General features: G+C 38.7%; 1 protein-coding gene across 5 annotated transcripts in view; it reads right to left on the minus strand.

The window, feature by feature from the left end:
* Positions 1-3693: 3693 nt before the first annotated feature.
* The window catches only part of golga2 (golgin A2), a 134400-nt gene continuing 121694 nt past the window's right edge, over positions 3694-16399 (minus strand). For 4 of the 5 annotated variants that reach the window (XM_062478459.1, XM_062478460.1, XM_062478458.1 and 1 more), the window contains one exon: positions 3694-5574. In XM_062478459.1, the coding sequence (XP_062334443.1) occupies positions 5291-5574 (284 nt within the window). In that variant the 3' untranslated portion in view covers positions 3694-5290. The remainder of the gene's footprint in view (positions 5575-16399) is intronic. The other variant, XM_062478457.1, reaches the window with a different exon arrangement.

Here is a 16399-nt window from a genome sequence, read left to right on the forward strand (position 1 = left end):
CACGATGTAAATAAAAAATAGCCACTGCCAGAACATTAAAAACTTAAAAAGCGTATATAATTAAATACATTTTCTTTTACCTGGTTTGTCCAAACAAGAGTGATTGACATTACTACATGAAATTAGTTTGATTTGACTTAATATCGTTGATTTAACAAAAGAAAAACTGATCATATGGTTAACATGTTAACATGCAATGCAATGTTAAATAATTAACATTATTATAGTGTTATGGTATTAAATTGTTTAAAGTTAAATAGCATATTGTGCCAATGACTAAAGATAGCATTTTAAATGAATAGCTCCTATGTGTACACATTAAATTACATTTTTATCTTTCAATAAAATATTGTAGGCTGGGGTACGCTATATTACTTACATGAAATTGTAAAAATGTCCAAATGAACATGACTATATTATTTATTTATTGAATGACATGGTTTATTGTTTCATAAAAGGTTTTGTATTCATTGTAAATAAGTAAAGAAGCCTGTTTATTATCTCAAAATGACTTTCCCACTTTACCTGACAAGCTGTCCCACATTACCTGAAAATTCTGCCTGAGTGAGGGGGTCATGTTATGTTTGAAAGTGTGTAGCTTCTAAAATATTGTGTATTCCCATTTCATTCCAACATGAAAATGTTCCGAAGCCCTAAAACGATTTACAGAAACACCACTGGGGTGAGTTAACAGTTATTTTGTAAGTCTACTGGAGTCTCTACCAAAAAGTGTCCCACAGTACCTGAAATCACCCTACTCTATTATTTTGTGATATTTTGCCATTGGTACATTATAGTTTGTCACAGATGCATTTATGCATTCGCACCCGGTTGGTCAATTGTCATTGAATTACACACGTTTTTCTAAGTCTCCCACTTTCCAGGCCTACGTTTAGCCTTGAAAATCCAGCTGCACTGGGCTGCTGAGCGTAGGGTCATAAATCTGTCCCATGATATCTGGGCCTTGTAGTCCATGATATCTGGGCCTTGTAATTTTCTATGGAAGAAGCATATACCGACAGTCTTCTCTCGCCCTCAGCCCCTAAATATCCAGATTTGCACTTTGGGCTTAATATATTTTACATATCAGTGGCAATACTAAATACAAAGCCAGCTAGTAAAAAATTTAGGAGTCACAATGGACCCAGACCTTTCGTTTGAGTACCATATTAAGCAAATTACTAGAACTGCATTTTTCCATCTACGTAATATTGCCAAAATACGAACATTTCTCTCAAAGGATGATGCCGAAAAACTAATACATGCATTTGTTACGTCCCGATTGGACTATTGCAATGTGTTGTTCTCTGGCCTCCCAATTACCCACCTAAAAAATTTACAGCGGGTGCAAAATGCTGCTGCTAGACTATTGACCAGAACAAGAAAGTTTGATCACATAACATTTACTCTTGTCTCTCTACACTGGCTCCCTATCCAAGCCAGAGCTGACTTCAAAGTTCTACTACTAACCTACAAATCTCTGCATGGATTGGCACCACTGTACCTCTCCGGTCTCCTTGCACCCTATTGCCCCGCAAGGACACTTAGATCTCAAGATGCTGGCTATCTGGTGGTTCCCAAAATTAAGAAAAAAACAGCTGGAGGTAGGGCGTTCTCATATAGAGCGCCTCTTCTCTGGAATAAACTACCCGTCTCAATTAGGGAGTCTGATACTGTTTCGACGTTTAAAATTAGGTTAAAAACGTTATTGTTTAGTCAATTCTACGACTGTTAAAGGTAAGTATGTTACTAGTTGGAGGCAACGGGGGACGGGTTGTTTCCATCCTTATTCTTTAAGTATAACTTATTTTAGAGTTCTTCCCCTGGAACAGATTTCATGTTCCAAATGAGGGGGGCTGTCGCTGTCTTGGTGTGTGGGGTTGCATCAAATTCCCCTTTTTTGCTCTGTTAAATTGCTGCACCAGTCCACACGTTTTTAGATTTTCGAAACTGTTTGTCCGCTACAGACAATCAAAATTGGCAGCAGTGCCGCCAAACAGGAAGTTGGGTCGTATCTCAGCAAATCTTTGATGGATTCACACCAAACTTGCTACCTGTATTCGGAACCCTGTTCCGTGGATGTCTAAAATGTTTTTTTCGTCATTTAAGCTGCTTGGCCCCCTCATTGCTGCTTGCAGCTATATTTGACAGGGGTCAGGTGGTTGAGCGGTGAGGGAGTCGGGCTAGTAATCTGAAGGTTGCAAGTTCGATTCCCGGCCGTGCAAAATGACGTTGTGTCCTTGGGCAAGGCACTTCACCCTACTTGCCTCGGGGGAATGTCCCTGTACTTACTGTAAGTCGCTCTGGATAAGAGCGTCTGCTAAATGACTAAATGTAAAATGTAATTTGACAATGTGTTGCAACTCGCTGTGCCACACAGCTCCATATGTGAATGCCCCGTTACAGCAATCTGACATTGCATTAAACTGATTTGTTTTGATACTTCTAAATACATACTTTCATTTATGTCAACCTTTGTATTAAATCACAAAGAGCATTCCCCATCCATAGACACACAAATGCAGTTTAGGCTGCTAGCAATATGGTAAACTGCACACATTCCTTTCCCCCAAATATCTGGCAGAGTGAATTTACATAATGTGTTACAGTTACACTATGTACAAATACTTTACATAGACACTCCTTTTGGTTGACTTTTTCACCAACCAGTTTGCTAAAAAAAAAACATTTGAGTGTGGAAAATATAATTTTTGATGGTGATTTTGGGTGGGCTACAAAAGAGTAGGCTATTATAGGCTACATTCATCAATAATTCACGCTGCAGCAAATGCAGAATGACATCCGAGATACCAAGTTACAACATCAGAAAAGCAATTTCGTAGCTACACTTGCCATTAGCCAGTCCTTTCTTTCAAACCAACTTATAAAAAACATAATTGTGTAATTTGAACGTTTGGACGGTGTGTCCCAAATCGCTTTACTGAGAATGACAATAATCCACCTCAATCAAAATTTCACTAACGCCAGCCATGTCAACAATCATGTGGCCCACTCTCACACACAGTAGCCAATAGCACCTGACTATACTGTCTATACGTCTGCTGACATTGGTCAAAAAGTCTACGGCCTTTGTGGGCTGAATACATTTTGTCCAAACGGGTGACAAATCAAGAGGGCGTGCCAGACACCTGTCACTCACAAGTCCTCACTCTTGTATTGTAGCATCCCCAGCTGTCATTGGTCAAAAGTCAGTGGCCTGATACATTTAGCCCAACTATCAGCATATCAAGGGTGCGTGCCTCAAAGCCTGTCACACACACTGAAGATGAATGGAAGCTGATGCATTTGGGCTGAAAAAATAATTAAGTTGAACAACATTTTCATTTAATTTTGATCTCATCTCTCTCAAAAAAAGGTTTAATTTCATATTAATATTTTCAAAGGAAAAACAAATATGTATACAAGAAAACCAGGAATTTAATTACAGTGTTTATGTTTATTAAGGATCCCCATTAGTCTATACCGTAGTGGAGACTATTCTTCCTGGGGTCCAGGAATGTTGAACATTCAATTCCAATAAAAACCACAAATCCAGTAACTGTTGGGGCTGAGGGTATAATTGTTGCTGCATCACTGTAGACCAGGTAAACACACACATTTCTACACAACTGCATATCTTCTGTACCCTTCAACTAAGATGTCATACAAATAACCATGATCATGACGACTCTCTCAGTGAAGTAGTTTTTTATTTTTTATTTAGTGGTGATCACATCTTAATTGAGATCTTCCATACATGGGTTCAACTATAATGCTAAATGGATGCATCAAAATAAACATTTATGAATACTTTGCCTTGTAGCAAAGAATCTTCCCAGAACTGTAGGGTGTTATAGTTTTCACCATAAATGCAGAGCAGATATGTTGAGCAGTTGCCATTTATTAACTATTGAACATTTGCCCACTCTGTCTGAAAACTCCCTGATGCAGTCTATCAACTGGCTCCGTCTTGTGTTACTAGAATTAATACAACTCTCTCAGTTAATATTTACATGCATGCATACTTGTAATTTGTGCACTCTGTCCACACACAGTTTAGTTTAATCTCTTTAGTCTTGATACAAACAGAATCCTAAGCCTGAATGGGCAGCAGTATAAAGCCTATAAAATCACATGGGTTCGCTTTGACCATAGAACCAGTAGATGGCTTTACTGTCCAGCCAAAAGATACAGCCGTGATCTTTAAAAGCTTTCTACAGTACATCTCAACTTCCTCTAGTCCTTGTAAGCATTTCAAAGGATCCATGATATGAAGAAAGGGAAACAACCAAAAAAGCTGAAAAGAAGGATTGAGATGATGACCCTGCCTTGATGTCACTCATCCCTGAGTGCTTTGACACAAAATATGGAAAGTATGATTAGATGCATATCATGACTATTTGGATATAGGCCTACCTAGCTCACTCAGATACATAAATAAAAGCTAGGTTCTACAGTACAGATCAAGATCTTCAGTGTTTACTCCTTTGAAAGAGGATGGATAGAAAAGATAGTTGTAGGTTAGGGCCATAACCATTTAAATAATTTTCTTTCATGACATTATTAAACTGTGCTTAAACCAAAAAACTAATCTTGCTCCAAATACTAGAGTTTAAAATGTTTTCATAACACCTTTCTGACTTTTCCAAGACTTCTATTATACGCCTACTGAGGATAAAGATCCTTCTACCCTGGGACTCCAACCCACCTATAGTCCAACTGCTGTACATGCCGCCCTCCCACACAGCAATCCCGGGCATCCTAATAGTCTCTGCAGGCTTATACACTCCCATCCACCATTCTATCTCACAAGAATGCACAAAGTTTGAAAAATCTGCTGCATTCAAACCTTTTGCTCTTGGCAGGAAAAGCATGTGGGTCTGATAAATAAAGAAAAACTGCCACAGTGAGTACAAACTAAGAGTACAAATAAGAACAAACCGCATTTGCTGCTGATTTGTCTACAAAAGTCTACAGAGACATTTTATTGCATCTAAGATTTATCATGGAGGTTGTAAATGTACTAGGGTTCTAGAGGACATAGAATGGAAGAGGACATGAATTAGGAAAAGGTGGAAATATCATTTACATATAATCTCTCCAAAATACAGAGTAAAAAACAAACGTGTGTCTCTTAACTGACTGGGGAAGAGGAAAGATGCTGACAGAATCGAGTATCAAGTCAAAAACACAAAAACTGTCTTCACAAACTCTGTACCTGTGAGGATTCATAGGGCACATACCACCTCTTCAACATCACCTCTTTCCTATCAGTGCCATCAGCAGGGACTTAGATGACAAGGATCTTGACCTCATCCTGCTCGTCGGGCCTGTAAAAGAAGGGGATGCAGGGGTTATCCCCTAAGAAAGGGGTTGAGCGAGTGGGTCCCTGGGGGTTTTGGATCTCCTGCAGGAGCTTCAAGATCTGGCAGGCTGTAACATCCTCCCCCAGCAGGTGAGGGGGCTTGGGGGCAATCAACTCCACTGAGGGGACTTGGGTCTGGGTGAGGCTGATGCTGAACCCTGGAGCAGGATACGAGGCGGGATCAATGACAGTGCAGTGCTCCATTGCTTCTGAGGAAGGTGGTCCAGGTAATGAGAGAAATGGGAAAATGTTAATTTATTTTGTATGGGTTCTGAGATAGGCTGTGTATATGCGAGCTTTTCATGTCTGAAAAACATTGCTTAGCAAAATAGCACATTTTCATTTTCTGTAGACTTTCATCCAACTGCAATATGTCATTTTACATGGATGTCAAAACAAACACTTAGCCAAGTTAACATATCAACGAGACGGTCAGAACAACCTCAGATTTCACAGCTATATGTGACTAGCAGAATGAAATGTGCGCTGACCCAAAGAAAACAAAATTAGGGATTTTTTCATAGTGCAAGAGACATAATTATGACACCAAAGGGGCCGTAATTTCTAAATTTTCACAGATTGTAAAAATTCAGAGATTTTAAGCTTTCAAAAATGTATCATATATTGAAATCTGAAAATAGTTAAATGAGATATGCATATCTGAATGTTGGTAAACTTGGAATGCTCTAGCAGAGAAATACCCCTTGAAAGATTCTAGACTTTTCACGCATTCAGACAGGGTGTTATTGGGTGTGCTCAAGCCTTCGGCGAGAGCACAACCTTTGTTCTCTCACATATATATTATTATTTATTGTTTATTTTCGCCCCCCTAAAACTCAGTCAATATTTGGCCTACATACACAACGGCGGTGTCAAAAGGTTCGTCTTGGTAGCGATTGCGTTGCTTCTATTGGAATTTACGTTCCGTTGCATGGTTTGGGCTTAAGTTAAGTTTTTGTGGCGAAAAGTGAAGCTAACGGTGGCTAATTTGCTAGCCACACTCACTGACGTTACTAACGTCACTACGTCACTAACGTCACGAAAACACGCGTGACTACCTGTAGCAGAACATTCGTTTCGCATCTGTTAACTTGGGGGATAGCTAGGCTAACTATAGCTTTACTGCAAGGCAGCTGCAGGAACGCCACAAGCAAAGAGGCCAGGGTGATAACTATTTACTCATTTTACTTTGTGATATGACACACAATTGTGATGTGTAATGTACAATATAAGCTGATATTATTAAGGAAGTACATCTACTTTCGGAAACAGTAGTCTACTATTTCACTGAAATATTAGCATCATGACATTAGCCTGTGTTGCCCGGCCAACACATACTACAGTGGTCTATGATGTATCTGTTTTCAATCGTTAAAATAAACATTCCTCACATATACATTTTCGTTGTAGGATTTATTATGACATTAGATTACAAGTAAACGATTTGTGGGTGAAATTATCATTACCTGTGGTTTCAATCCAGTGTATCACTGCAACGCTGTAGCCTACGCGAGACACTACAAAAACATATACACAGCTGTAGGAAGTCAAACGGCGACAGAACATGTTCGGCACTCCCCTTACTTAAATCAAAAGTCTATCTAACTACTAACCTGAACTTCATTGCCACAGCCTAAACTTTGTCAATCTGTTCACGAAAATAATTAATTTCAGCCTAAACCGTACAACGGAACGTTAAATCCAATTCAACCAACGCAATCGCTACCAAGACGAACACAGCAGTAGTCTAGTCTGTACTACTACTGTACCGTAGTAGTACAATTTACCGGGGCAGCTTCTCCACACAGGGCTATATCGCATTTTGCGTTGTTACTGACAATGATCGCTACCAGTGAGCTTTTTATGAATGAGCGATTTTCCACTAAATAAATGTCAAGCTTATTTACGTTTTGGGGGGCATATTTTCAGTTAGCAGATGGTACTGTTTGAATCGCGATTCCATCTTCTACTGCCGGGTAACGTCGTAGAATAATCTTCAAAGGGGGTTCTTCATTAATGAATGAATGCAATGAGTAGGCTACATGCCTGAAAATATCACGAGAAGGGAAAAACTTAAAATGACGTTTAAGTCATAGAGATTAGGTCAATTTTTACACCGGTCTGCCAAATGTATTCGTTTTGATTCAACGATGAGGCTGCCTCTTGCAGGGGAAATGAGAAGACATCTATTTCATTCTACACTCGTATTTTCAGTTGTAAATGAGCAGCATTTTTGTCTTTAAAAAAAAATCTATTTAATCTTTATAAATAATAACTATGCATTTTCATATAAAATATACAGAAATCAGTTGTAAAAATGTCATTCAAAAACGGACCCCTGTGCAACCGACGCAAGCAAGCACACCCTACAATTTCCCCAGAAATTGTACCCTCTCTAGTTGTTTTTGTGTTAATCATTAGAAGTGCTGAGCGCCGGTCATTTCACTGCAGTGAAGATTAAAACAATATATATCTTTGCACTCAAAGTCCAGGATCCTGCTTTGACTTATCCTAGATATGTGTTTTATCACCCAGTAATTTAATGATTTTTTTAAATCAAAAAAGCTAGTTTAAAGCAATTTTCCTCTGGTTGCGCATTTGGCAATTTTTTCCCTTCCTTTCAAGGCTGCGATTCACAGATGTCGCAACGGCTCCCTCGCACAAGTATGTAATTCAGATGATTATAACCTAAATTAGTATATATATATATATATATAGCAAACTATGTATAGCCTATGCAAAACTATGACAATTTAACTGAATTCTATGAAGTGCATTTCCTTCACTACATAGCCATTTGTGTGTCGACAAGTAAGGGCAATTCATGTTATGACAATAGCGGCAACAATAATTAAAATGGTAAAATGAATGTAATATGAATGTTTTCTAAAGCGAATACACAACAAATGAATGAATTTCTGAAATATCAAGACGTATAGTGTATAGGTATAGAGTCAAGTGAGTTACAATAAATGAGTGAGTATTCAACAATATATTTTTACCTTTAAGAAGTCAGGATATTGGAAATGAAATACCCATCTGTTGCAAGACCCTAATGACTGTTTAGGCATTAAAGGCCTAATAGAAACTCATAAGACAAATACAAATATCTCAGACTTTAAATTGGGAATTGTTTAAAGGGGCGATTGATTGCAAAACCGATTTTACCTTGTCATAGTTGAAAAATGACAGTTTGGTGTGTAAAATAGACATACAGTGAACCTCAAAGTCCATTGAAACCTCTTTCCTATCAAAATTTAACTTCTCACTACTATTTTGAAACTGCAACTTGCAAACGCTAGCTTTTGCAAGTTGCAGCATCAACTTTGTCACGCCTCAAAATTTACATTTACCCGCCCTCTGGTTTTTCTGGTCCAGGAACATAAACGGACGTCGTAGATCTCCGACACTTTTTTAGCTAGCTGCGGGCTGCTCTGTACTTCCACAGGAATTACAAATAAGAAAGTTAATAAGTTTTCAAGATATTGAAAATGGAGCGCCGTAAATGCAGTGTTCCAGGCTGTACCGTTTATTAACGCTGATTTGGAAGAAATGCAAGAACAGCTAGATAGCAAAAAACACCTAGGCTGTAAGCATGTAAACTAGTTTAGCTTTCTAACGCAAGAGCATAGGTAGAATGTGTGATAATTTAGCCTAGTTTATTGGCAATGGGGCTAACATTATTTCATGTTCCTGACTGTGTTTCATTCAAATAAATAACCTGTGTTGTCATGTAAATCTACAATTCAAGATGCATGTTTGTCCAGATCTATTTTTCAGCAAGATAGCTAGAGGTAACCTAAGCTGAGTTGAATCACGATAGTTTGTTTGCTAAGCTGTAGTGCTAACATTACCCACCTAAGGCGATCCTGTTTGCTTCGACAACAGAAGTGGAAACTAACGTAATCATTTCAAATGATATCTAGTCAATCTGTTGAAAACAGTGTTGTGTAGACACAATAGATTTATTTGATCGTTTTTATTTCAAGTCTCCACCTTCGTTGTTTCAGTGAGTGCTGTTGGCCGTGTTGCGTCTTTGCTCCGCAGCTTCACTCGTTGTAAACCAACCAATCAGCGTGCAGCGCATCTATATATTCATGAGCATACCATAAAAGGAGAAAACCTAGCGATTTCACGGGAAAATTGCACTGGATGTATCAGGGGGCGTAGAACAGCACCCGGGTCATTTTCAGCCCAACCAATGTTACATACCCTATTCGGATACCTTAAGGAACAGTGTGAAATACCCCCAAGAAACAGTCAATCACCCCTTTAAATATGAGTGTAGTATGTTTTTGTTATACATTTCAGCAAAGACTTTTCAAAGGGATTACAATACGCAACATTAGTAAAATAAATCAATTGTATTACATGTGTAACCTCTCCAAATGAAGTAGATAGAATATATTATATTCATTAACACTAGAAGCGGTCATTTGACCCCAGTGAAGAGAAACAATCTTTGCAGTCGATCAAATTCCAGGACCCTGCTTTCTTGACTTTTCCTAGATGTTTGTTTTATCACCCAGTATAATTCTTTTTTCAAAATCACACCGGGGAAATGAGGGAGTCAGGTGGCTGAGCGGTGAGGGAGTCGGGCTAGTAATCCGAAGGTTGCCAGTTCGATTCCCGGTCATGCCAACTGCCGTTGTGTCCTTGGGCAAGGCACTTCACCCTACTTGCCTCGGGGGAATGTCCCTGTACTTACTGTAAGTCGCTCTGGATAAGAGCGTCTGCTAAATGACTAAATGTAAATGTACTTGTCTTGTTCCCTTGCACAAGTCTGTCATTCAGACAAAGGTTACTGTATATAGCCTAAATAAGATATGTCTAGCTTAATATGTACAGTTTATATATAGTCTATAATTATGTGCAACATGATGACAAAAATTCAGTGAATTCTCTGAAGTGCATTAGCTTCACATGGGCATGTGTGTTGACTGGTAATTGGAATTATTATGTCATGACACAGCAGGAACAATAATTGTAATCGTAAAATGCAAATATGATTTGTAAAGCAGAAAAACAATTAATAAATGCATTTAGCATATTCACACATGAGCAAAACAAATCATATGATATGACTGATAGTTTGTAACTCTTTTGCAAATGGTAGGCTAATTGATGCTATGTACCTTTACATTAGCGACAGTAACTCAGCTGTTAGCTGCAGAGCTAATGTTACAGCCACATTCTAAGGGTAGAAAGCTAGGTAACCATATACAGTAAAGCTACAAAATGATATAGCGTTAGTTAACTTACTTGTCCGAGGTTAGTAGCTGGACGAAGGAGAGTTAGTACTGATCCAGAATTTAATTTCAGCAAGGCCAGTTTTGTATTAGCTCAAGTTGAGGAAACAGTCGTGGCTGAAGTGTCTGGCGCAGACATACAAAACAAATGCGCCTACAACAGAAGTTGTGTAAACGCGTTTCCAGAGAAAATAAAATTAAGACACTGGGTCTTCAGAGGCTCGGATGAAGGAACTGTAAAATATTTTTGTTTTCCTTTGTACATCCAAACTGAGCAAATGTAATGCTTCGTTCGTTTGCAAGCCATGATGTCTCTCGAGGATAAAAACACTTGCACGGTCGTAGCTCAGTTTCTTATGGGCGGGCCAGATTCTCTGGGCGGGCAAAGCAGAGAGAGGGGAGGTAACCTTCCTCCTTGTGACGTCACAAAGAGGAGATTTTCAAACAGAGCAATTGAGCCTTCATTTTCTCAAAGGCGGAGAAGAACACCCAGGGCTTGGTTTACACCTATCGAAAATTCTAGCCACTGGGGGACCAAAGGCAGGCTAGGGGAACTCATATTAATGTTAAATAACCTCCTAAAGTGAAGTTTTCATGTCATGTCACCTTTAATCTGTAGATATAAAGGGCAACAAAACGTAAACTATTCTAAATTAACTCTCAGGCAAGTTGTAGTAGATTGGCCGCCTACTTGCATTTAGAGACAAATGCAACTTAAGTTTTATATGCGCTACTGCCCTTATAACAGTCATCATATTTTATATCTTATTTTATATTTTACATTGTATAGTATCGTTTAGAATTATTTAGACTTTTGTACTTTTTCCACTTTTTATATTTAAGATTCGGATATGTTTATTGTATGCATCTTCCTGCCCCAGTAAATGTATTGTTTGTTTGAACTTACATGGCGAATAAAGCAAATTCGGATTCGGATTCTATTAAAGGCTACACTGCCTGTCTTCCGGAAGTTGTTAAAATAGGCTAAGCATCAACATGTAGGCTTAACATCAAGTAAGCCTAGAATTTCCAAACAAATGACACATGGATCTCATTTTTACAACACTTGGACCATGTCCTGACAAAACATTAAGAACATTACATGTTTTGCCAGGATAACTAGATCTATTAGACCATAGAATGTATATGATGTACCTGTGTGTTTATACTTTTGACCGGGGACAACAACGCAATTTTGTCCGCTGATTATAACATGTTGATAATGTTGGGCTACTATAGACCAACTGCAATCTAACCCACGTGTTTAATATCATTTAGCCAATACATTAATTTGCTGAATGATTTATGGGCTAGACAACAAATGCTCTAATTAAATAATCACAGACTAACAACACGGATTTAATTGAAAATATTTTATTTAATTGCATATAGAGAGGTAAGGCGGAGTATATTAATTTAGTTATATATTTGGAGTATATATTTGGAGGAGGTTAAATGCTTTGGTATATGATTAACAGCATTTTCTAAATGTATTGGATCAAGTAGTGTTTCGGAAGGAATAATTCTATTTGGTTCCTTATCCCCAATAAATAAAAATTAGTGCTGTCAAACGATTAAAATATTTAATCGCGATTAATCGCACATTTTTATCCATTCTAAATGTCCCTTGATTTCCTTTTGTCCCATTATTTTTTCTCATTTTAATGCTCTTATCAACATGGAAAAGTGGATCGGATTGCTTAGTTCAAATGTTTTTTTTAAAATTGAAAACAACATTGCAATTCATAGTTTTCACATGACGTTACGTTCCAAGGGGCACGCCCCCTTGGAGGGCAAAAAATACTTTCCACTGCCCGCCACACCATTATAAAGTCATACATTTGCTTTGAGTCTGTTGATTTTGTATTGCCAAAATGCCGGATAGGAGATTGTGGATTTGTGCCATTAAATCTGTGTTACCTCTGTCTCCGGGGAGGGCAAACAATGCCAGCCGTCCAAATATACACGTATTTGCAGCTAACATTTCATCAAGCTCAAGTAAAGTTAAACAAGAATATACAGGTATATTAATTATGATATTTTTTTTGCCATAAAACACATCTTTATGTAATTGGTTTGACATTGTTTGTTGTGTATCGAGGCGACCAACTGCAGTGGTCGTAGTGAGTTAAAGTTAGGTAGTTAGCTAAATATTTGGGTTGTTGTGTTACACAACTAAACTCAAAATGCATTTGGAATTAAATGATTTGGAAATCCCTGTACACCGATATTCAACTGAATGTAAAACAAAGACAATATGTGAGGCTTGTGTTAAGACTGATTTGTTTTTCATACTCATTTGATCCTTCGTTTTTTATTTACATTTTTCACAGCATCCCAACTTTTTTGAAATTGGGGTTGTAATAGTTAAAGATTAAAGGAAAAGTTGAATTTCCGTTTGAATAGTTAGCAGTTATGTAATAGTTTACAGTAATGATATCACATAGTCATCACGTATATAAACACTTTGCGGTTTTTAGGGGCAGAAATATGGCAGCGGGTGCTGTATATGGATCGCAAGTGCCCAACACTTGCAGTTTGTGTTCATATCTTGCCTTTTCTTTAGCCAAGAGGTGATCCCAAAAAATGTGGGAAGGTAAATTTGCCGGCAGCTTTCTGCCCTCCAGGTCACCGCGGATGTCACGTGACTGAAAACTATGAATCGCCTGGCTTTGACGAGGGGCGGAGAATTCGCATCAGTTGTGTGCTTGGCCATCAAGTGGTATTTCAGACTGGACGTGCTAGCTCAGTTCACAACGACAAAACACACAGATCACTTTGGTCTTGTCAATGGAACCATTTGGCAACTTTTCAAAAGTAAGCTTTCCATTCAGAATCTTAGTGGCATCCATTTCGGCGTCTCGCGCTCGCCATCCACTCAAAACGTAACGTTAGCCTACTACTCTTTAACCGGCTCGCAAGCCCAAACAAGTGTGTGCGTCGTGCCTATTGTTTTGTTTCCGTTCTAGCTAGATCCGGTGTGGTGTTGTAGTTTTTCTAACGTCAGTAGTTGTTGCAACAGCATGTGAAAAAAACTACAAAGTTTGCTAGGACAAAAAGAACGTTAATCTCGCAATAACAATTTTTACGCTGTTTAAATGGGTTTGCGTTAACGCCGTTAATAACGCGTTTAACTGACAGCACTAATAAAAATATAAATGTGGTGGTTTACATTTTCTACTTTCTTGTGATTTCAAATGTAATAAACTCCCTATTCAAGTATCCAACTTCCATAAACAGGCTTTGGATGCATGAAAATTAGCCTATTGACAAAATGTTTCTCCCCACTCGAGTGCCATCTGAAACAAACATTATTTAAAAACTAAACAATTTTTAGGATATACCAAGTTAACCAAGGTTAAATTTTTGTTACATAGTTACTAAACCAGTCAGTTGACCTGTAGTTGAATTACAACTACAGGTCAACTGACTGGTTTAATTCGAATGTGCGGCCAAAGTCCCTGAATTTGTCTGAGACATATTAGAATAGAATAATCCTAAAATATAGCATTTAGCATAATTAGCATTTCTCTGTGTTTAATCTATGTCGCACCTCGTATCAGTGACACGGCAAAACCCATTGGTTATTTGTTAAATATCCCACCGCTTCGTGATGTATTGCTTCCGGGACTGACAAAACTTTCTATACCTTCAAACCAGTTTGGTTTGCTTTAACTCCTCAGGGAAACCTCTCTGTTGAGTAAAGTATATATACCCACAAGTTTAAGGAAGGGTAGGCAATGTGGTTGAGAAGCACTTTGTGTAATATTTGCCGAAAGTAACTTCACGTCTTTATAGCACCCAATATATCTAAAGGTTTGACGGTAATATGAAATAATTCCGGCATCTGTGGGAATTGCAATACTGTAATAAACACAATCAATCGTTAAGGGGTACCCTGACTAGTGATTGGACGGGCTACCTGTCTGTCTACCTACCTGCGTGCACTCTGTCCCTCCACTCAATGCTCGTTACTGCTTTGATATTTTGGTTTGAATCGTGTCAAACAGAAGCTAAAATAGCTAGCTTCGCAAAACTTGCCTAACCAGCTTTAAACACATACCATTGATGATGATATTGATGATATGTCAATTGATGATCTTGAGATGAAAGCATTAACTGTTGTTGTATTCCACTAGCTGATGTTTTTTCTAGCTAGCTCGTTGTAAAGGGTATAATTAAAGTAGCTAGCGGTTGCTAACTTGCTATCTTGCGTATCTTGCGTATGGCTAGATCACAGCGGAAATTGCTGTGATCTAGCCATGTCTCGTTGAAAGTACACTTTCTCATTTTCCACACGTAGCCGAACTTTAACAAACTGAGGAAGCGCAGACATATTTCGCGGGCAGGTATTGCATTTATCACGGGATTTGTAGTTTTATCACCGCGTACGTACCAACACCAATATCTCCCAGAAAGAACTACACACCGAACCAGCGTTCTGCTGGCAGCGTTCTGCAGGCAGCGTTCTGCAGGCAGCGTTCTGCTGGCAGCGTTCTGCTGGCAGCGTTCTGCTGGCAGCGTTCTGCTTTTTTAGACCTGACTAAATTAAATTTAAGAACTCGGATGAAAATCTGGCCGTTTTTAAGACGTTTAAAGGCCTTAAATGTAAAGTTCCGAATTTTAGACTTTTTAAGACCCCGCGGGAACCCTGGTAGGTGATTTTTATGAACACCATGGTCTGCGTTATCAACTCACAAGTAGGGATGGGGATCGATACCCGGTTCTGTAAGGACCCGGTTCCAAATTTCTCAAAACCCGAAGATCAATAAGGTCCGAGCTTATCGATACCGCTATCGAGACTAGGTAATATAATGTAACTTATGTCTCGAGAGATAAGTCAGGTCATTTAAATCAAATCACTGGTGCACAAACACACATCGATTGTCTAATAAAATTACTAAATTCGATTGAATGGCCTGCCAACCGCCTTTAAACTAAAAGAAGAAGAATTTAATTGGCTCACGCCCTACTTCTCTACATTTCTAATTTTGTTGCTAGCTACGATGGCTGAACGTACAAAGCGGTCAAAGGTTCGGCTACATTTTAATAAAGCCAAAGATAAGGACGAAGCGACGTGTAATATATGTTCGAAGATAATTTCTTATAAGGAACACTGTTGCAATGAATAAGCACCAACGTTGTGCATCAGCTAAAGGTAAAATGCAGTACATTCGACTGTCTTCGAGAAGCAACGGTGCCAACTCCAGCTGCCGTTGCAGGACAATCCTCCTCCTCCACCCAAGGAATGCATGGTGAGCGCAGTCAGCGCACCTCAACTTCGTAGCAAGTATCCATCTGACACAGAGCCAAAGGCAAGGTTGTAAAATGAATTCATCAATCTGCCATTCATTTCCATGTTGATAGAACATTTACTGTTCTTCACTTATTGTCAGACAAAAATGAGAGGCAAATGTAATTTGTTTGGAAAATCTAGGCTAGGTCTCCTTGATTGAAATGACAAGACAGGTATTAAGGGTATACTGGTTGAGAATGTATATTGTGGTGTTATGTATCACTGTAACATTAGGACTCATTACTCCAGCAGTAGTTATACTGTGCACGTGTGGATTTGTTTTTGTTGCCATTGATAAATCAAGTAGGCCTATCTACCCATCTCAGAAGAGAAGAAAACACTACCCCTATTTCCAGGGAAGAACAGGCTACCTTTCTTGTGCCGTTCCCAAAGAGAAGTCGATTACTCTCCTTTGGCTCTCGACGAAGGCAGTCGCATTTTTCTCTCCTCCCCTCCCTGACCTTCCCTGCTTGGCTGTGTCTTGTGTCT

The sequence above is a fragment of the Osmerus eperlanus genome, chromosome 14, assembly GCF_963692335.1.
Source record: "Osmerus eperlanus chromosome 14, fOsmEpe2.1, whole genome shotgun sequence".
NCBI lineage: Eukaryota > Metazoa > Chordata > Actinopteri > Osmeriformes > Osmeridae > Osmerus > Osmerus eperlanus.